Raw genomic sequence first — 20,553 nt, 5'->3', positions numbered from 1 at the left:
CTTGGGAGGATTTTAAAAAGCCTCTGAACAGTGCAAAACAAGTGCCTGCCTTACTCTGCGTTTCTTGTAGTACCATCATCAAGTCCAAATACTGAAGAAACAATGTTTTTCTTTTGCATCTCAGTTAAATAGCTTGAAGTTAGTAAAGTGTGCAGCAGGGAAGATGAGCCAAAACCATGTTAAGGATAGCATGCCAAAAAAGTTCCCTTGAAGACTAAGAACATTTATCTTGCAGCCCTACAGAAAGGGCAATCACATTTACTCTAAGAGGAAAGGCACTTTTTTAAATTCATGCTTTAAATTCAGTCAGTGAATTTGTACAGAAGGAGAATTTCACAATCCTTAGGAAATGGATCAGATTTGCTCGCTCTCTGGGTGTCTGTGCTGTTGTGCAATGCACAACAGGGAGAGCACAGCAGTAAATCTGGCCTCATGACTACCAAGTTTAATCACAGTGTATCTACGATGGAGAACAAAGCACCTTTTATTCCCACTGCACTGTGATCCCACCGGACCTCAAGCCAAGCAGGGTCGGTTCAGGCCAGCTTTTGGCTAGAGGCTGGCAGAGCACTGGAATCAGCCATTCTGAGGTTGAAGCAAGCTCACGTCTCACTTCCAGCAAGGCCAATTCACACAGGAGAAGCACACAAGGTGTTGGGTACTCAGTCATCCCCAGCAGCACCTTCAGCCGCTGCTCCCAAACCTTCAGCAGGTCCGCTGGCTGTTCACAGGTCCTGCACACAATGAGAAGCTGGCAAGAAGCACAGCCCTGCCAAGTGATCCAAGGCGGCTGAGAAGTAATGCTTCTTATCCTCATTTTTTAACCCAGGACATTTAGGTGACATGGTGCTGCATGCCCAGAGCTCACCCTTGCTGGAAATCCCGAGTGAGGGCTGATGCCCAGCAGTTGCAGCCGCACTCATGCTGGCTTCACCAGCAGCAGTGGGGGACCTCAGCCCTTAGAGCAGTGAGAAAAACAGGAGCACTCATTGTCACTGCTTTGACTTTTAACCTATTTCTTTTCCATATTTTACATGAGCATTTCCTTAAAAACAAGGATCACAAAACATTGAGCCATGTCAAATCCTTATGTATAAGCTACTAAAGGTCTTCAGCCCATTTTCCCTGCATGAAGTCCCATACGCTATTTTTGCTTGCTTCTTTATTAAGCAGTAAGAAGCAAGGTGGAGACCCACAGAGGAAGATTTAAAGAGTCTGTTGGCATACTGACAGCCTGCAAAAAAGTAAGTCAGAAATCTGCAAGACAGCACCTTGGTTTTTTTAATGCTGCTCATTTGGCTTGCCGCTTTTATTAAGGGTTGATCACATCCCTCTCTTGAGTTTTGCGGTGGTTGCAATGTCAGAGTATGGGACGTGGTTGTCATGACTGGGAACTTGCCGACTGATTTATGAGCACTTACAAACCCACATAACCAGAAGACTTTTATTATTCACTCATGTTCTGAATGTTCCTTTCACCTTTCATTGAATAAATCTTGAGAAAATGAAGATTTATTTCTAGTTTGAAATTCAGCTTCCCTTTTGTAGAAGGGTGCCTAAGCATAATATACTTTTGCTATGGAAAAATCACCCCACAACATCCATCTGAACGGCATCTTAAAATTAGGTTGTCATTTTAACTGTTTAGCGGGCACTGAGCCATCTCAAATAGATCCGTTCATTATTAAAAGTGGCAATTATTGTAAATTATACTCTTCATAAGAGCAGCTACCTAAGCTTTAAATATGTTATGATACCTCCCTGACCATTCCTTCTAAATGAGGATAGCTGAGGGCTCAGACATCATCATGCAGCAAATAGCTATGCAATTTTGGACAACTCTTTTTTAACCACTCCTCTCCCCAGGGCTACCACCCCCACAGCAGAGCTGGCAAAACAGACTCTACATGCCCCTGCCTCCTCTGTTCCAGTTCACAGACTAAACGTGGCAACTCAATTTATCGGTGACAGTGGCAGCACCCAAAAATACTAATCCCTTGACCAAGATTTGTTGTACCTGCTGAAGTGCAGGCACACAGTTCCTTTTGCTGACTCCACAAGGGAGCAAAAGCCTTCCACAAAGGAGGAGGGCAGCCGAGGGCAGTAACATCAAGCTAAGATTCGCCAGGGCTTGTCTGTCGGAGGACAAAGTTTTGCATTTTAACCACTTTTGGCACATTCCACATTCGGTGTTTTCAGGAGCTTTCTAGGATGTTTATGAAACAACTGCGGGGTAGGCAAGTCAATTGATGGCAGCACAAAGAATGCCTTCCCACAGTCTTCTCCCATGCTCTTACCGTTGAAGTAAATGAAGACGTAGTTTATGTTTCTTAATTACAGTTTGTTAAAAGGAGAACAGGTTGTTAAGTTATGGTGAGCCCATAAGCCTGTCCTCTGCTTTTGAATACCACAGAGATGTAGATTTTACTGAATAAAAAGTAAACAGTCAAAACATTAGTCAGAGAAAATCTACACTCTGATGTCATCCAGCATAAAACGACTTACTTCTGAAATAATCATATTAATCAAACCAATCAATTGGAAATTTTTCTTATGAGAGCTGTTTCAATGTAGGTGGACACTGTCAGGTTTCAGTCATTTAATATTTTCTGAAAGGATACCACTACATGTTTGCTTTATGACATTTCTGTGCCACACATCATCAGCTGTTTGCTTTTAATCCTGCATTTCCCCCATTAAATACTTACAGCATTTATACAGCCTCATAAAACTCCAGTACAAAAGAATAAGCCACCAGAACTTTTCCCCATATATTACTTACTAACTTAACTATGTAACGCAATGTGAAAGGTTTATGCACACCAGCTGGATCTCATTACAGCTAAGTTTCTGTCTTTTTAAAGTGTACTTTAGCTGGAATATTGAAGTCTCTTAGAATTTCACTTAAAAATCCTGAGCTGACATACACACAACTTTCTACTGCCGGATGCTAACTCAGTAAATAGGTTTACAAATCAAACTTGTCGACACTAATTTCTGGAGTTTAAAACGCATCAGATTCAATTCAAATATCTGAATCCAACTGAACACCTCAGCCTAATTCAGTCTTTCACTCCTAAGCACCTTGATAGCTAGAGATGCTACTCCTTGTACAGTAAGAAAACCAACAAGAAAAGTAAGAAAGGAAGAGTGTCAAGATAGCATTGGTATCACCTCCCTACTGATTGGTGCTAAGGCTCAGGGGTACACCAGCTTTATATAGCAAGATATATCCAAAAAGCAGGAATCTGAGCTGTGATGAATTCAACAGAAATTCAGAAGACCATCAAAGATTTTACTAAATACCCAGATGAACCGAAGAAAGCTTGTCAAACACTTTGGTATTACCAGTTGAGAGACTCCTGTTCAATCGTGAAGCAAGAATTGCGGTTTAATAAAAGCATAGAACAAAACCAAGCATAAAAAAAATCATGTGCAGTGATTTTATTTTTGTTGTATATTTGACTGTAATTACTGTCTTAAGTACTTTAATTGCCTGGCATCTCCTCAAGTGTCTTGCCTGTGGGGAGGGGAGGCAGGACAGTTTATAGTTTGTTATTAATGAATGAAGTACAAACAAGTTTACCTTGTCTGTAATCAATGTTCCCATCAAAACAGTTTGAGAGGAAAATGTGAAGGGGTCCATACATCCCACAAGCCCAATGTGACTCTGTTGATATCTCCTTTTTAATGATTAATGTGCTTCTGACATGTTGCACCTCAGAGGGAGAAGTGGCAAATACCTTTATAACACTCACATGAAAAGCATCACCTATCTGTCCATTTCTGCTCTCTTCTACAGACATCTGCTCTTGGCCACTGATGTGGGGACAGTCCCCATATGACCCTCCTTGCATGCATTCTAGGTGAAAAAATGGGGTATGCAAGCAAATCTGTAGGGTCATTTACAATAGTGCTGGAATGACATACATCCAGCCCTTCTTCACTGGAAATAATTTTTGCCTGGAGTGGAGGGAAACAAGAATAAATTATGAGAAGCAGCTCACACAGGATAAAATAAAATAATTGTCTGCTTCATTAAGAAATTATTAGAGACAAGAAGCCATAAGTAAATGTCCATGAGTTATATGAAAAAGATGGTGAAGCCAGGAGGATGGAGAAGCAAACTGCTATTTTTCACGATTAGTGAAAGACACAGGCTGTAGAAATTTGGCCATTAGTCTTGTTTTTCCACTTAAATTGGTACAGGAGTCTGCTGCTTTAAGATAACATCACACAACAGCCTAGCAGACCATCCAGGCAGCAAGCATGCCACTGGCAGAACGAGCTTTCTCTTGTGGTTGTCACCCTGCCCTGCTGGTCAGGAGCTCACGTCTGGGGCAAGAGCACCTCTTCACCACCCAGGCTGCCAACAGCAGGAGCAACCAGCATGAGTTCAGCAGCCTCCACTGCAAGGTTACTTGCCCACTAAGACCCAACTGAGACTGCTAATTTTCTCACAAGCCACCAAAAAATGCGCTTTAGGAAGAGCTAACACACTTTCCACTTTTACAGATGGGGACCTTTTTCCCCATTCACTTCTTTTTGACTCTTTCACTAGTGCAGCCAGAATAACATCTCTGCCATGTATCCTGTATCCTGCTTACAGCCTTCCATTAGCTGGTACAGCATCTCCAACATTGTCATCTCCTATGTCTTGAAACACAACTTACTTTTGTGGCACTGTCCCACTGTCACAGAGGCAGCACACTTGCTGCTCCAGCGAGGCTCAGTGTTGTGGTGGCCACTTTTCTCCAGAGTCAAACACAATTTTCAAGTCACAGCAAAGGCCAGCATATTTGACCGTTTCTCCAAAGCACGTTCCTTACACAACAGTGCTCAAAGTATCCTCCTATCGCTAAAGAAGCAGATATTGCTAATCAGATGAACACTTCCCATTGAGTAAGTTTCTTATAAAATAATCATGTATTTTGATATAGCTGCATTTATAAAGCATGAAAGCAGACCCTGTAAATATTGATTTGAGCCTCCTATTCATGCACATGCATAGGCAGAAACTTGATAGATCATAAAAGTTTAAAATATATCTATGAAAAAAGCGCAATACAGTATGATACTCAAGAGTGGGCTGCTGAAAGCTAGCATCCAGCCATCTACCAACCAACAAAAAATTCCTGACTTCTCAGAGCTTTGATACCATGTGTTTCCTTAGGGGGAAAAAAAAAGGTGTTTTGATCAAGCACACCACCGAGGCACTTAAGGTTGTCATGTAACATGAACTAACTACACAAGAAAAATTCAAGCATTAACATACACAGAACAGACTAGCATGCACAAGTCATTTTGGATGCAGACAGCTATTCATGCAAATAATTCAACAATCCTAGTATTCCACTAGGAAACTGTGAGTCAGATAAACATGGGAAGAACAAGACACTCCAGCTGTCTCCCCTTGACCCTGCACACTTCCCACGTGCCCTCCCACCATACAGTGGGGCTGATCTCTCTGTTTGGCATCCAGGTGGGATGAAGTTGTCTTTGAAAGCAGGAACCCACCGGGGTTCTCCTCAGGAATTTTATGAAGTAGCTTAAGGATTAAGAGAGTAAATGACTAGCTTCTACAGCGCTCTGATCAAAAACATGTTTTCCCAGCCTCCTCAGTGAGCTCTAATAAGATGTGAATGAGAAATTGATCTGGACACTTTAGTTTACAAGGAGTATTTCAAGTAGCTTGAGGAAATTACTTTATTGTCCATTAGGCATAAAACCAAGCACAATGCTTACAGGCCATTTTACCACCGTGCTGACAGCAGATTTCTTTCAGAATACATACCCAAGAACCAATGCTTACTCCAACACAAAACTCTACAGGAAACCACTGTTTCAAATTTTGCATTTTTGAAGGTTGAGGAAAAAACTCTTTAGATTTTAGTTCCCCTAAGAGGAAATAATATGGTGCACTTAATTCAAATCCCACTCACTTTTTTTTAAACTCACTCTAAAATCAAAGAAAACACAGACTTTCCTCCCTGCCCCTTAACTGTTATTTTATATTTTCCTCTAGTTTTTCTACTTTAAAGAAAAAAAAAATGCATAGTCCTTTTTTGCCATCCCTCTGGGTTTCTCTTTTCCTTGATCGGATTTTGTTTCTGTGCATCTATTACGTTTATTTAGGATCAGGAAAGAAGGATTTTTCCCCCTGCAATTTCTTCCTCCAGTCTTAGCCCCTCTCCAAACAGAGACATTATTTTTTGCTTCTTGAATCCATTAAACTAATCCAGCAGAAGCACACTGGTATACAGAAGTTAATCTAGCTCCTGAACTGATATGCTGCAACAAGATAGTTGGTAAGGTATTCTCACCCTGCTTTTCCACTCCTTCTTATTTTCCATTTCAACTTATTACTTCCATCTCTTTCTTCTCACAGAGTATTCATCTTCTGCCTCCAAAATCCTGCTAGCTCAGTTATTTATTTCCAACCTTTCTAGATAGGTTGGAAAGCTCACATCTGCTCCCTCCCCCTCCTAAAAATCTAGTCCCTTCAGATAAATAAGTAACAGCTATTTCAGACCATTATCATTAATGCTAAAGACAACTAAAGCTTTTCAATGTGTGGCTTTTTTGGAGCTTTTTGATTTCATAAAGATTGGAGTGGGGGTGAAGGCATTTTCATTTTTCCTCATAGAATTAGTTCAGTTCCCTTTTTGGGAGGAGAGCCTGAGAAGACCCACAGAACCCTGAGCCACAGGCAGGGCTGCAGGGCCACTGTTCCAGTGGCAGTGCTCCTGTGGCCAGAGCCTGAGCCAGCTCCCTGCAGGAGGGATGGGGCCAGGGAGGGCACTGCCAGCTCCCTGTGCCAGGCAAGGGGCAGCTGCTGTGAGGGTTAGGGGAGCTGGGCAGCTCTGGCAGCCCTGCTGCTGGTAATGTACACAGAACAATGCCAGAACACCCCCACACCAGAGCATTTCACCGCAACTAACGCTGGTAAGATCATAACCCTGTAGCAAAGGAAGTGTCCAGTCAAATCAGTCCAGCACTTTACAGAAATAAAAATGCGTTAGTAAGTTAGAATAGTCAGCTGAGTTACCAGGCAGGAGGAGGAAGAGCCTGTTCTGCTGTTTTAACAAAAATTTGGACATGGGCCTTATGAAATCTATATTAAAAAAAAAAAATCTCATCTATTATAGTTTTTTTCCTGGAAAGATACAGACTTGACCTGATGCCTTTGTATCTCTCAACAATTAAAACAATATACACATGCTTCTGAATGCTTTACATGACGATCACAGTTACTACCATATCATTATCCTGTACAGCAAATCTAGCCTACTATTACATTCATAATCCCGATTATATCCACTGGCAGTTTGGAAGGGAATATGTTGTACTGAGAAAAATGGAGTGGTTAAAGTTTTACTTTAGCACTAGAAGGAAAGATCTTTTCTTAATGAATTACCACAGTAAATTCTGAAGTGTTGAATTATCCTCCTCTGTACCATGGGGGTAATTTTGCCAGTTACACAGTAGTGTAGTGCTACTTCCATACATCAATACAACGCATTAGCAACTCAACTAATACTATATTTAGTACTGAGTTACTGTACATTCTGCATGCCATGCCCATTTTGACACATTTGTACTTCCTAGTTAGAATAAACCTCATTTTCCTTAGCTTTTATAAAATGCTTTACTTTTGATACTTTCCAATGTCTAAAAATGAACAGAACAATTTGTATCTAGAGTACTTTCAGTGGAAACAAAAAAAAAAAAATTGTATTCAAGTGCATCTCAAAAGTAACACACTGATAGTCTCCCGAAAAAGGTAACTTACTAAGACTTCTAAGAGATAAAACCAGTAATAAGGTTGCTTTGGAAGTGTGTCAAATATCTCAAAAGGAAGGCAAAACTACAAAGTTCTGAAAGGACATTAAAGTTGTTTCTGCTTTTCAAAAATCAAACTGTAACTGTGTTACACATACTGCTTTGGACTGGCAGCAGCTTCAGAAAGCCGATTTTGCAGCAGTTTGAGGTTGACACTGAAACCACATCTCTATTTTATTTTCAAACGGTACATGGGGGAAAAAAAAGCAGATTCAAAGGCTGAGAAATTTTGCATTGCCATCCCTGCTAAGGAATATAATTTTTTCAAGTGTTTTTGCTGGAAAAAAAAAATCATATTCTTACCAGAATCAGTCACTTCTACAGAGCTTAAGTTTTCCTCACATGGTTTCATGGACCACATAGCTTTGCCTTATCTGTTCTTCCTCCAAAAACAATTACTTTTCCATTCTCATGTCTGTCAGTCACTGATCAGCGTGTGTTTTCAGAGAAAGTGGGTTTTTTTCTGAGAAACTGTATCTTCAAAGAGATAATCAGCAAGATACATACTCCAGTATTACTAAATTAAGAGAAAAGAGAAAATAAACCAAAGAGCTCAATAGCTCTTTCTTGAAATGCTGATTAGCCAAACTGCACAAGCTTGGACCATCTTATTTCCCCCATCCCTTAAAATGCATTTTAAAAACTTGAGCAAAATGTGAACCTGGTCTTGCAACAGTCTAGGAAGAGCTTCCAGAAACTAGTGTATTATGACAAGAAAGACAGGACATTTTCTAAACCCAAGATGGAAACTAGTACTCATCAACTTGATAAAAGCCTACAAAAAGCCACAAACAGCCACTATCACTGTCATACCTGAGATAAGGAGGAATAGCACACAAGGTTTTTTTGTGACTAGCCAGTGCTGCTAGTTATAACATCATTAGAAACACAGGGAAGCCCTCAAAAAGGCAATCAGCTGAAACAGGCTCTCTCCTCATCTGAATTTCAAACACAGTTTGTACTACAGCCATAGGATTCTGTTAGGACATCTGTGCTCCCATTTACACTTTCCAACTTGTCAACCCAACTCTCAGCTAGGTCCTCCCAATTTGGCACCAAAACTAGATGGGTTAATTACAGCACTTCAGATGAATGGGGCAATCTCAATACAAGGGAAGGAATTTATCAGGCATGTCACAGGTGAAACTGCCTGCCCTTGTTAAGAAGGAAGGAAGGAAACTATTTAAGTCCACTTCACCTTCCTTGCTGCTCCTCTTCCCCACATTTCAGGCAAAAGGTCAAAAAGAGTCTCAAGCCACCCCAAGCAGAAATGAAGTGAGGAGGGCAACGCAAGCGGATTTCCCTTCTCTTTCATGCTAAACCCACACACCCATGCTCCCACCCCACACACTGGCCAGACACACCACATGCTTCTGCTGCTACTTCTCCAGGGGAGCTTTCAGCCAGAAGATGCTCAGTAATTAACCACTGGTGCTACTGAGCCCAAGAGTTTCAGTGCTGTCACTTTGTGAGCACTGCAGATGCCTCACCCATGAAACAAGAGCTCTCACCAGCAAGGTGAGGACAAGCCCCCCATCCGGCCACCCTGCATCAGAGCAAGAGCTCAGCATGACTACACTGCACTTGAGCGACTCAAAGCCAAGGCATCAGACACAGAATGCTGCCCCTACTGCAGACCAACCTCCCTCTGCCACTTTTGAAGCCTACTAGAACCATACAGAGAAAAATCAACAGCAGCAAAAGAAGCAGCTAAAAATGTCGCTGTGGTGAGTAAGAGCTGAGGATTCAACTGAAGAGTGTTGAGAAATCACTCTTGAAATTTCTCCAGCAATCTTTACTTTGAATAAACCTAAGTGGACACACACTCACACGCACAAAAGGATTAAAGTAAAGGTGTTTTAGGGAAGTCGTTCATTTACGCATTACATTTCTGACAGGCTGACACTCAAGTAGTAACAGAGTATGCAGGTGCCAATTTGCAGGGGAGCCTGAGAGCTGTGGCTCCTTCATTACAGCTACCAAGAGCAAGAGTCTCAACTACACAGGCTCCTCTCCCTCTCACTCCTGGTATCAAAAATCAAACTAAAACAAACAACAGCATCATCAGATCTGGTCCCTAGGCACTTTCCAGAGGGCAGTGGGAAGCAGAGTACTGTGGTAGAGATAAGTTCAGCTCAGAAATCACCCCAGCAACTCCACAGGACTTTTCTGAAAAGGAAAAGCCAAAACTCCTTTGGAAAAGAAAGCCAAAATTCAGCTTCACACCTTGCCTCCTGTAAAGAGTTTTCTGCTCTCTTCCCTTTACACATACAAGTGCTCCAGCCTGTGTTACCCAAACAGCACCTATCAAACAACCTTCCTCCCACCACAAACTACCCCACTGCCAAAAAACTCCAATCGGTCCTCATCTCCTACGCTCACCTTGGGGAATCTAATCCTTGTAGGATTGGTTTCCTACAGCTGGTGACACTGTTTGAAGAGAAGTGACTACCTCTTTCCAGAAGTCACACAATAATGCATTATATCCAGACTACATGACCTATTTTAAGTACCAAGAACACTGCAAGCCACATCAGAACACTCAGGCTAAGATTTGAAGCAAGTCAGAAGTCCCAAGGAGGTGCTAGCTCAGAACTGTGCTACATGGAGCAGATGTATCCTAAACATAAAGTGAAAAAAAACCCCAAAAAACCCCATACATTGGTAAAGTGAATGGGGCTTTAAAATGTCATTCAATTTCCATTTCATTAAAATGATCTGTCCTAGCTACAGAAGTGTACATGTGCATACAATAGGTAAGCTTATCAATTCATTCAGAATTTATTGAAAATATTTATAATACATTTGTGCACTACAATTTTGATTATTTTCAAAACTCAAAGTTGCATTAAGAACACATCAAAAGTACTTGTTCTCATCAGGGATTAAGTCCTTAAAAAGTTTGAAGGTTTTCAGATCAACTAAAACTAGCTGAGTGCAAAGCATGCAAATTTCTAAAAGCCCAGAAAAACCATTTTTCCTTGTTGATAATCCCCAAAAAAACAACCAGAACAGAATTCAATTGTACATCTTCCAATGTTACTTTTTGATCAAGGTATTACAAGAAGTTCCAATCCCTTCCTTATTCCCCATTCTAATGCCTGGAAGAGTCTGAAAGCTTTCCCTGGAAACATGATTATATATTTTTACTGTCTCAACACTAATAAATCTCTTCCACATCAGATAAAATGCAGTTCCCAACACTTGTTCCTTGAATCCAAAAGATGATAAAAAATTATCTTGTACATACATATTTGGCTACATGCCCTTAACAATTTCTTTCTGAAAAGAAGGGTGCATTTGTTGCTTCAGAAACAGAAAAGCAAAATAATAAGAAAGGACACAGGGAAAAAGATGAACAGAAGGGCTTCGAAAGTGACTGAAAATCTACAACATCTCTAATTAGGTTCCAGCTTCGAACACAATAGTGGGGGTACCATGGCCTGTTATCAAGTTTATAGCCAAGGGCACAAGACAATACAACCCCACATTCAATTTAATTACAGCCTATGGCTTTTGCAGTAGTGGTGTGTTTCAAAGGGTTTAAGCACTCATTTATTTCTACACCATACATGAAATAAGGCAGCTCCCTGTCATACAGACTCACCAATTAGACTGCACAGTTTCTGATCTCTTGCTCTCTAGAAACAGAGCAGTAGGCAATGGGAAATCTTTTACAGGATAATCACAGAATACTTTTTATTTTAAAAAATCAGCTCTCTGCTGCCTTTAAGCTTGTGCATTATATCTTTGATGTGCATAGAGTACCAACATAGTCCTTTCAGATTCTATAGCATGTAAAAGAGTGTCAAAACACAGCAGCACTTCAGTGATTTTTTTTTCCTCCTGATTGTATTACAAAGGTCACATTCATTTGAGCTACAAGGAACTGGTCACCTCTTGCATTGTTTGCCATTGCTGAAGGCTGGACAAAACAAGTTCTCCGAGTAGCTCATGTGATGCAACTAAATAAAATGGTCTAACTTCTAAAAAGGAAAATTCTAAAAAGGAAAAATATTTTGAAAAAATAGGTGATAGTATAAAACACCAGCTGAAATAGTTACACTATTTATTATCTCCAACATATCCTGCCAATGCAACCAAGAGGACCTCCAAAGACAGTATTGGACCTTTAGCTCCACAGCCACCATTCCAAATGCTTGTATCAAAACATCGTTCTTGGATCTGCTCTGAAATACTCTCCCAAGTCACCTTAAATCAGCTCCCTCCCAACAGCCAATTCAGCATGGACCTGCCCCAGTCTAAGAAAAAAAACAGTTCCCTTCATTCCTTTCAGTGCATATACTGCTCCCAAAACTGTATTTGGGATCACTAAGCCTAATCTCTATTCTGCTTGTCATGTACTCATCTTGGGAAACACCCACAAGTGCCTACCAAGCTTCATGTTTATTATAAGGAATGTAGCCTGGGATATCCTACTTTCTTAAAAAGAAAAACCCTATCTCTCTTCAACAATCTTTAGAAGTACTCAGTTACAAACAACACTGAGTTCCACCCAAAACAGCAATAGCCAAGATTCCTGCATTTCACTGTGGAGGTTGATAGGAAAGCTTTGGGAACCATAACTGACTCCACTACTACCTTATCCGCCTGCCCTGCAAGGATTTCAGAGCAATCTTGATGACTATCAGGCATTATAGTCCCTTCTACAGTTTACTTTTCACAACTGTAAGTAGCAGGTGAAAAACCTTTCTCATTAAAAAACTCAAATGTAACAAAGTAATAAACAGTAGCCTGTAAGGTAGATACAGTTTCTTAAACCATAGATTAAAGTTTCTTTAACCCTTACCTTCTGCAATTTTAACCTCAGTGCTTATCTTAAAAAAACCCCAAAGCTACCAAATTGTGGATTTTCTTGCAACCTGGGATAATCCAGCAATCAAAGAGAAGAGCACTAACTACGCAGTAGGGCAGCCAGCACTAACCTCTGAAACCTGATCAACAGTAGTACAGCCACAAGAACTAACAAGGTATTTAGCAGTCATCAGTCTTAATGGCCACTGTACTTCAAGCCCTTAAGATAGGGATACTGCTCCATCTATTACCCTGGAGAAATAAAGCCTAGCCTCTTTACACCACTATCCTAAGCATCCTTCTCTGAAGCTGATGAGTTCTCCTGCCCTGCATACCGGGAAAGCATCCAGCAACGATTCTGGTCAGAGTACTAGAGATACCTGTACAAAACACAAGCCTTGTTTGTGGCCATTTAGGAAACGTGCAGGATGTTCCCAGATCAAAGATCAAGCAGACAGATTCCTATTCACCTCCTCCAAAATCCAAAACTATAAAGGGCTAGACTTGTCAGCTACTTTTGATTTGCTCCTGGTTGTGCCTACTGCCTACTCATATTCCTCACGTGCTATTGTTCTGCCTTCTTTTACAAAACCTGCAGCCAGAACGAGATTTCTGGTTCGGATCAAAGTAAGCTTTTAAAAGTGAATGTAAGGCAATGAAAAGACATACAGCAAAAAAGGGGAACTCTGAATTTAGAGCAGAAGGAAAAAAAAAAAAAAAAAGGCATTTCAGGATTCCCCAAAACAGCTATGACAAATGCACATGGCTCAGGCTTTAATGACCAAGCTTCTGCCAAGCTTCTGGTAGATATCTTAATAGCTAATATATTCTTCACAAACAGCCCAGAGAAATCCAACTGAGTTACAGAGCAAACATAACCAAAGCATTTGCAAGTGACAAGCAACTCTCCTCCCCCATGGCAGAGGCCAAACTATTTTTCTACACCTATTTTGGGGTATTACTACTGTAGTAAGTTCAGTGTGTACCAGATCTATAAAACCCAAAAGCTACCACCACATTGTAGCATCAAAAGCTTAAGCTTTAGCTATTGTTCATCTTTCAGCAACATGGGAGATGAACAACAGCCAAATTACATCTCTGTCATCAACTTGAACTGAAGTACTGCTGTCAGTGGCAGGAAAATTGCTACACTTCAGAGCAAATAAGGACTGAAAAGAAAGTTGTGCCATGATGGCAGTGCTGTATGCTTAAAATGCACTATAAATGCTGCTCTTCAGGCTAAAACCCAAAGCAATAGTTGGATCAAGATGAACATTTAATGTACCTTTCCTGAGCTCTGGAAGAGACTCCTACAAACTCAGTGTTGAAAAGACAATTTGAGGGTAAACGAAAAATGGGAGCTACAACACAAAAGCATACAATTGACATTCTTGCTCAGATAGTCAATGCAAATTGAAGAGATGCCATTTAATATTTCCATTTTCCACACTTTGCTTAACGCTATTAAAAAACCCCCAAAACACACAATGTAAAGATGCTAAGAAACCCACACATTAAGCCACCTCTTTTTCACCAGAGTATTGCACAAACCCACGAGTTCAGCAGAATCTGTCCCCTGGAAGACTAATTACAAAGACAACCAATAAACCACAAACTCGTGACCTTCATGTTTTCAAGGAATATTTGTCAACAGTGGAATTTAATGTCATGGTACTTGATGAGACATATTCAGTAAAAAGGCCTAGAAACTCTTTGTTTATAATTAAGCAATAACGATTGAGGGCCAGGGCATTTCCTGAGGATTAATGACCGGCTGGGAGAGCCAAGGGCTTGAGGCAATGCCTTGGGCCATTAACCTCAGCCAGTCATTAATTTCCCCAGGAAATGCCCTGGACCTCGATTAGTGTAAGTATCATAAAAGGTAGCTAGAGAGAAAAAGTTTAGCATTAACATTCTCCCAAGGAAATCCATTCCACAGCCAGTATTTTTTCATTTTGTCACATCCTAGAAGTGCATAAGTTAAAATTGACACAAGAAAAATTGGCGATGAACAAGGGAAAAAAAAAAAAAAAAGTGAGACATTTTTTGACACATTTTTTCTCTTAAAGATTTAAATTAATGGGGTTTGTAGCAAAGGTAAGATTCAGCTACAGAAGTGGGCACCTTGATTAACTCATGAAATTGTGAATGGAGGTGAATATTTCCATATAATTACTGAAAAAAACCCACACTGTCTAGTTCTAGTATCCTTGCTGATTGCTCATTTTCTTCCTTGATACACTTAGGAAAACAGCAGATGCCTGTGTACTCTGTTTGAGCTATTTCTCCCTTTCTCCCCACAGCCTGCTGTTAATGAGAATTACAGCTCCGAACGCTTCCCGCAGGAAGCCCAGCTTCGCAACAAACACTACGGCAGCTGGATTTCTCCTCGCCTAAGCTTTATGCAAGTGTGAAGGGATTTGTGGGCCGGGGTAGGGATCGAGTTCTCCAGTCTGACAACTGAAAGCACCAAGATACCTCATTTAACAGGTTAAAGACGCACACACTCCGTGACCACTGACTGCTCTGCCCAGTTCCCTCTTCCCCTTCCCAGACGCACGTGCGGCGCTCCGCCTAAAAAGCTAAACTGCGCCCGAACGTTCAAGATCCATTAAAAGCAAGAGGAAGAGGAATCTAGGGTTAAATACAGCGAGGAGCATTAGCTTCTACCTGAAATAACGAGCTAGAACAAAAACATTATCTGCACATAATCAAGCCTCTAAGCCATTCAGAGACACCAGATACACACAGCAGGAGATCAAGCTACAGTATTCCACTGAAGTGATCCAAAAAAACCTCCCTGTAAGAAAGGAGAGGTCACAGGTATCTTAAAGAACATAGATGCTTATGCAGGCATTCACTGGGAGCCCTGCCCTCCCCCTCCCCACCCCAATTAGCCTTCAGGCTGGTTGATTAGTTGGCAAACTCTTTGAAAGGGTCAGTCTGTCCAGAACTGGTATTTCCACTCGGGAAACAGCTCAGGCATGTCATATATACCTGTGCTTGCCCAGCGCCGCGCTCTCCGGCTGACGCCTGCGATCCCTGTTATTACTTGACACAAGAATGTCAGAGGGGTTTTGTAATCATGTAGGGCAGCCAGCAGTAAAGCTTTTGCCTGAAACGCGGGATTTTATGGGGCACAACGTACTGCGTACGCTTTACAGATTTAGTTAGAACGACTTCCAAACTTCAAGCCAATTGCAGAGGTGCAGTGAGTCTTTAATTGAAGCAATTTAGCTCCGGCGCTCAAACACCCAGAGGAAAGCACTTTTGGAGGGGACGGGGAGCAGGCAGCAGCACGTGCTGGCACACAGCACCGGGGGCTCCGCAAGGCACGCGTTTAGGCACAGCTCAACAGCGTTCTCGACAGCACCGTCTCACCTTAGCTAAACACACCTAATGAATTTGGGCTCATCCCACAGCTAAGCTGCATCTAAACCCGTTTAATTGTGCTCTTACTGTATATTTTGCCACTATGGCAACTAATGCAACTAAAGCCAATTTGCCTTAAAAAAAAAAAAATAAGGATCATTGCCAGGAAACAGAGCTATTTTAAATAAACAAATACAAGATGAATGCAATTGCCACATTAACCCTCTTGTTAACTTCTGAAGTTTAAAATTACACCCTCATTACTAGTGTGTAATTGAGTATTCTCCCGGCTGTTTCCTGCATTTGAGGTTATTCAAATAGTTCATTAGCACATCAAGAACACCACACACACTAATGATACCTGATGCGCCTATCTACTATTCTGGCCCAACTTTCGTAAGTCACATCTACTGCAAAAAGAGAAAAAAAAAGAGGGAGAAAAGAAATAAAAAGGAGGAAAAGGGGAGCCCATAGGGCTGAGCTGTCGGTGCTGCTGCTGAGGGGGAGCATAGCAGCACCCAGGCACCATTCAAGTCCAACACCCAGGCACACAGTGAGTGGCCACTGGACCAGTGGAGGGGCATGAAGAGATTCGGTGGGGCCAAGTAAGTTGGATAATACGCGTCCAGGCTGTTGGGGTGCCTGAAGACTGAGCGTGACCCCAAGAGCCACCCCAAGGCTGGCAGTGTGCCTCAGTGCCCAGCCTTGGGGGAAGAATGGAAGGGGGCAGTGCAGACTATGTGGGGCAGGGTGGGGATTTGCCACTTGTTTTTTTTTTTTCCTTTTTCTTTTTCCGGTTACCTGTGTGGGGGAAACAATAGCAGGTGAAACTACTGTGGGTGAGGTGGTGCTTCTGTGCCCATTTGCTTCGGGAAGGAGGTGAGGCAAGGGGTCATGTTTCACTGAGACCACCACCACGGCGGGCGCAGCGGCATCCAGGGGCTCAGCGGGGCGGCGGCAGAGTCTTTTGGGGGAGGCAGAGGGCCCACATGCATCGCCGCCGGCCGCGGCCCCTGCCGGGAACACTGCCTCGTAGAGCGCCCGCTTGGCCGGGGCCACCGCAGCCGCTTCTGCCTTCACCGGCGCAGCGTCACCGTCTTTGGGCAGCACATAGGGGTTGGCAGCGGGTGGCCGCGGCCGAGGTCCACCATTGAGGGCGGCAGGGGTGTAGCAACCCCCGCCAGCGGGGTGGTGGAGGAGGTGGTGGTGGTGGGGAGGGGGGTGGTGGTGGTGGGGTGGCTGCAGTCCTCCCAGCTTGGTGCCAATGCCAGCGATACTGTTGAGGGTGGCAATGGAGACGGCACCAATGCAGTGGTTGGTGTAGGTCTTGGAGAGCTTGGCCGCCTTGGAGAGCATCTGCATGCGGGTGCCCAAGAGGTTCTTCCCGATGGCCTTGTTCTCGTACCAGGTGATGTCACCCTCGCTGCAGTGGTCCCGCGGGCGCTGGAAGAAGGCCTTGCAGAGGGGGTTGCGCTTGGAGAGGTACTTGACGAAGCTGGCGTAGGGGCAGAACTCCGTGCCAGTCTCATACATGCGAGGCAGGTTCTCTTCGTCGCTGCTCTCCGCCCGCTTCTTGCTCCAGGAGGACGAGCGCGACTTGTGGTAGGGCCCCAGCGCCTTGAAGTAGACGAACTTGCGTCCATCCTCATCCACGGCCAGCCCAAAGGAGTCCTCCTCCAGCTCCCGCTGGTTCTCTCGGCCCCGGGTGCAGAAGTACATGCAGGTCTCAAACCAGACCTTGTTGAGGAGCCCAAAGGGGCTCTGGGTGCTGAACACGCTGCACGTGTAGAGCTTGCGGAGGTCGGCGCGGGTGATGGCCTGCTTCTGCACCACCGGCCCGGCGCCCTGCTCCTCCAGCTTGCGGATGACAGCGGCCAGGGTGAGGTTGGCGGCGCGGAGCTCGGGGTCCTTGGTGAGGTCGAGGGTGCGGCAGTAGGGCGGCTCGTTGAGGTAGCGGTTGAGGGAGCTGCGGATGCTGATGAGGGAGGACTTGGAGTAGAGCTGTCCGCTCTTGGAGCGCGCCTCGGCGTAGAAGGAGCGCAGGACCCGGCAGAGCGCCCCCTTGTCCATGGTCTCGAAGTCGGGGCTCTGCGCCTTCTCGCTCAGGTACTCGCGGAAGATGCGCACGGCGTAGCGGGTGGCCAGCCGCGTGTTCTCGCTCAGCCGCGCCCGCTCCGGCCGCTGCAGCAGCAGGGCCGCCTCCAGCTCCGCGTCCTCCGCCGCCCCCCCGGGGCCGCCGCCGCCCCCCGGGGCAGCCGCCGCGGCGCCCCCCGGGGCAGCCCCGACGCCGCCGCTGCCGCCGCCCGGCGTACGGCCCGGGGCGGGCGGCAGCGGCTCCGTCTCCTCCTCGCCGTCCCACTCCAGACCCATCTCCTCTTCCTCCTCCTCCTCGTCCAGCAGCAGCCCCCCATCGGCTCCGTCCTCCTCCTCGTCCCCCGTTATCTGCACCTCCTGGATCTCATCCTCCTCCTCGCCCTCCTCCTCCTCGCCGGCGCTGCAGTAGCGGTGCGGGCGGGGGGCGACGCCGCGGCCGGACGGCCGGTCCCCCGCATTGTTCCCGCCGCCTCCGCCGCGTCCGCCGCCCCCTCCGCCGCCGCCGCTCCACTCTCCGCCGCCGCCGCCGCTGCCAGGCATTCTCGCCATATTGCCGTCTCCCTGCCAGTCCTCGGGCAGGGCGCATGCGCTATATTGGACCGCAGCGCTGGAGCGCTTTTGTGTTTTAATGACCTTCAGCTACCGGGAGGCAAAGCCGGGCTCTTAAAGGGGCCGCGCTCCCACTGGCGGCGGCGGGGAGGGGGCGGGAGAGCCTGGCATGCACGGGGAGGAGGCTGAGTCGCGCTGAGGGGGCACCGCGGGGAAGGGAGCGGTACTTACCGCGCCCGCCGCTCACCTCGGGTCCGTCCCGTCGAGCGACGCTGACGGGCGCCGGGCGCGGGGGGGAACCGCCGGGCAGGTGCGCCCCGGCCCGGAGGTTCCCCCGCCAGCCCCGGCGCACGTCCCACCTCCCCATCCCCGAGAAAGCAAGCACTCCGCGTGCGGAGCGGCTCTTTCGGTAGGGACGGACCGCCGCCGAGATGCTACGACGCCTCGCACCTCCTCATTCCACAGTAACTTAGAACACAGACCGAAAAAAAAAAAAAAAAAAAAAAAGCAACCCAAAACGCAAAGCGAAGAAAAGAAAAAACAAACAAACCCCAAACACACACACACAAAAGACTCAGGCTGTGCCTGTCCGCAGCACGGCTCAGACCTCGATAGGATGCTGCCGGGGAGCGGGCGGAGGACCCGGCCCCGTTCCCCGCCTGCCGTACTGCCGCTACATCGCACCTTTAATCGGGCGCCCGGATTTCGGTCCAGGGGCTCGGGAGGAGACGGACGCTCGGGGCATTGCATCCGTGCGGCTTGGAGTCCGCCCGGGAACAGCCAGATGGTAGCCGCGGCGCTCGCTTGGCTTGCGGGAGCCCCGGCGAGGCTGGCTGCGGAGAGGGAGCAATAAGGACTCGGGGGCTGACGGGCGCTCCGGGCCGCCCTCTTGCTCGCTGGGGCTGCAGACCTCAGGGCAGCCGGAGGGCCCTCGGCCCCCCCGTGCCGCCGCTGCCTCCCGTCGCGCCCACGTTCTTCCTCTGCTACCCTCTCCAGCGACGGAGCAAAACCCGAGGGGACTCCCGCTACCGCGCCGGGGTGCGGAGCCGCCGGACGCACTAAGGCCGCTTTGCGGGGGTTTCGCGGAGGGGAGCCCCGGAGCGGCGCGGCGCGGGCGGGGGGAGCGGAGCCCCGGCTCAGCCCTGCCCCCGCCGCCCCTCGCCCCGTGCGCGCCCGCGGGGCGCTGCGTCCCCCGCCCGGCTGTGCCCGGGAAAGCGGCTGGCTGCACACTGCCTCCCTTACCCTTCCTTCCCGGGAAGGGTCCTGCCCGGGCTAGGCTCGGACAGGAACGAGGGCATACGGCCGCGCACCGCGGGGAGAGGGAGCCTGCCCCGCTCGGGACGGGAGGGGACGGGGAGGGTCCCCCCGGTAGCATCCCCACTCTCCAAACCACACAACTCCCCGTGCTATTTAGCCGGGCCATTTCTTTTATTCGGTACGATGAAATAAATATTCATTGCGACTGCTGGCTACACCTGAAATTATAGCCCTAATTGCAGAGCTGCTGGCCTGAGTTACCACATTTGCTGCTTACTCATCCGTAAGAATTGCTCCGCGCCGGGCCCCAGCCGTGGTAGTTCCCTTCTGGGGGGGCTCGGTGCCCCCGGTGCTGGGCGGGGCCGAGCCCCGTGGCCGCTCCCCCGGGGCAGACACCGACGGCCACGGACGGGGCGGCCCGCGCAGCCCCAGCTCTCGCCGTCCGGGGAAACGCGGGATGCCAAAGAAGGGATGTGCAAATTGTTGAGCAAATTAGGCCAATTCGAAATAAATAAGCACTGCGGGAAGAGAGCCTGCCACTCCCGGGAAATAATTGAAGAGAAACCCGGCACTGTTATATTGATGTAAGCCCGGAGTAATTACACGGAGGTCAAAGTTGTTGCA

The 20,553-nt window shown here is 46.2% G+C and overlaps 1 protein-coding gene across 3 annotated transcripts in view; it reads right to left on the bottom strand.

The window, feature by feature from the left end:
• The window catches only part of KCTD1 (potassium channel tetramerization domain containing 1), a 100,871-nt gene that overhangs the window by 48,444 nt on the left and 31,874 nt on the right, over positions 1-20,553 (bottom strand). Inside the window, exon 1 of one of the 3 annotated variants that reach the window (XM_063395107.1) lies at positions 19,357-19,574. The exons of 1 other annotated variant lie outside the window; for it this stretch is intronic. In XM_063395107.1, the coding sequence (XP_063251177.1) occupies positions 19,357-19,422 (66 nt within the window). In that variant the 5' untranslated portion in view covers positions 19,423-19,574. Of the gene's footprint in view, positions 1-16,830; positions 18,708-19,356; positions 19,575-20,553 lie in introns of those variants that run through there. One more of the 3 variants, XM_063395097.1, reaches the window with a different exon arrangement.

Source organism: Prinia subflava, chromosome 1, assembly GCF_021018805.1.
Source record: "Prinia subflava isolate CZ2003 ecotype Zambia chromosome 1, Cam_Psub_1.2, whole genome shotgun sequence".
Taxonomy (NCBI): Eukaryota; Metazoa; Chordata; class Aves; order Passeriformes; family Cisticolidae; genus Prinia; species Prinia subflava.
The sequence above is the reverse complement of the archived record's forward strand: the minus strand, read 5'-3'. Positions and strand labels throughout refer to the sequence as shown.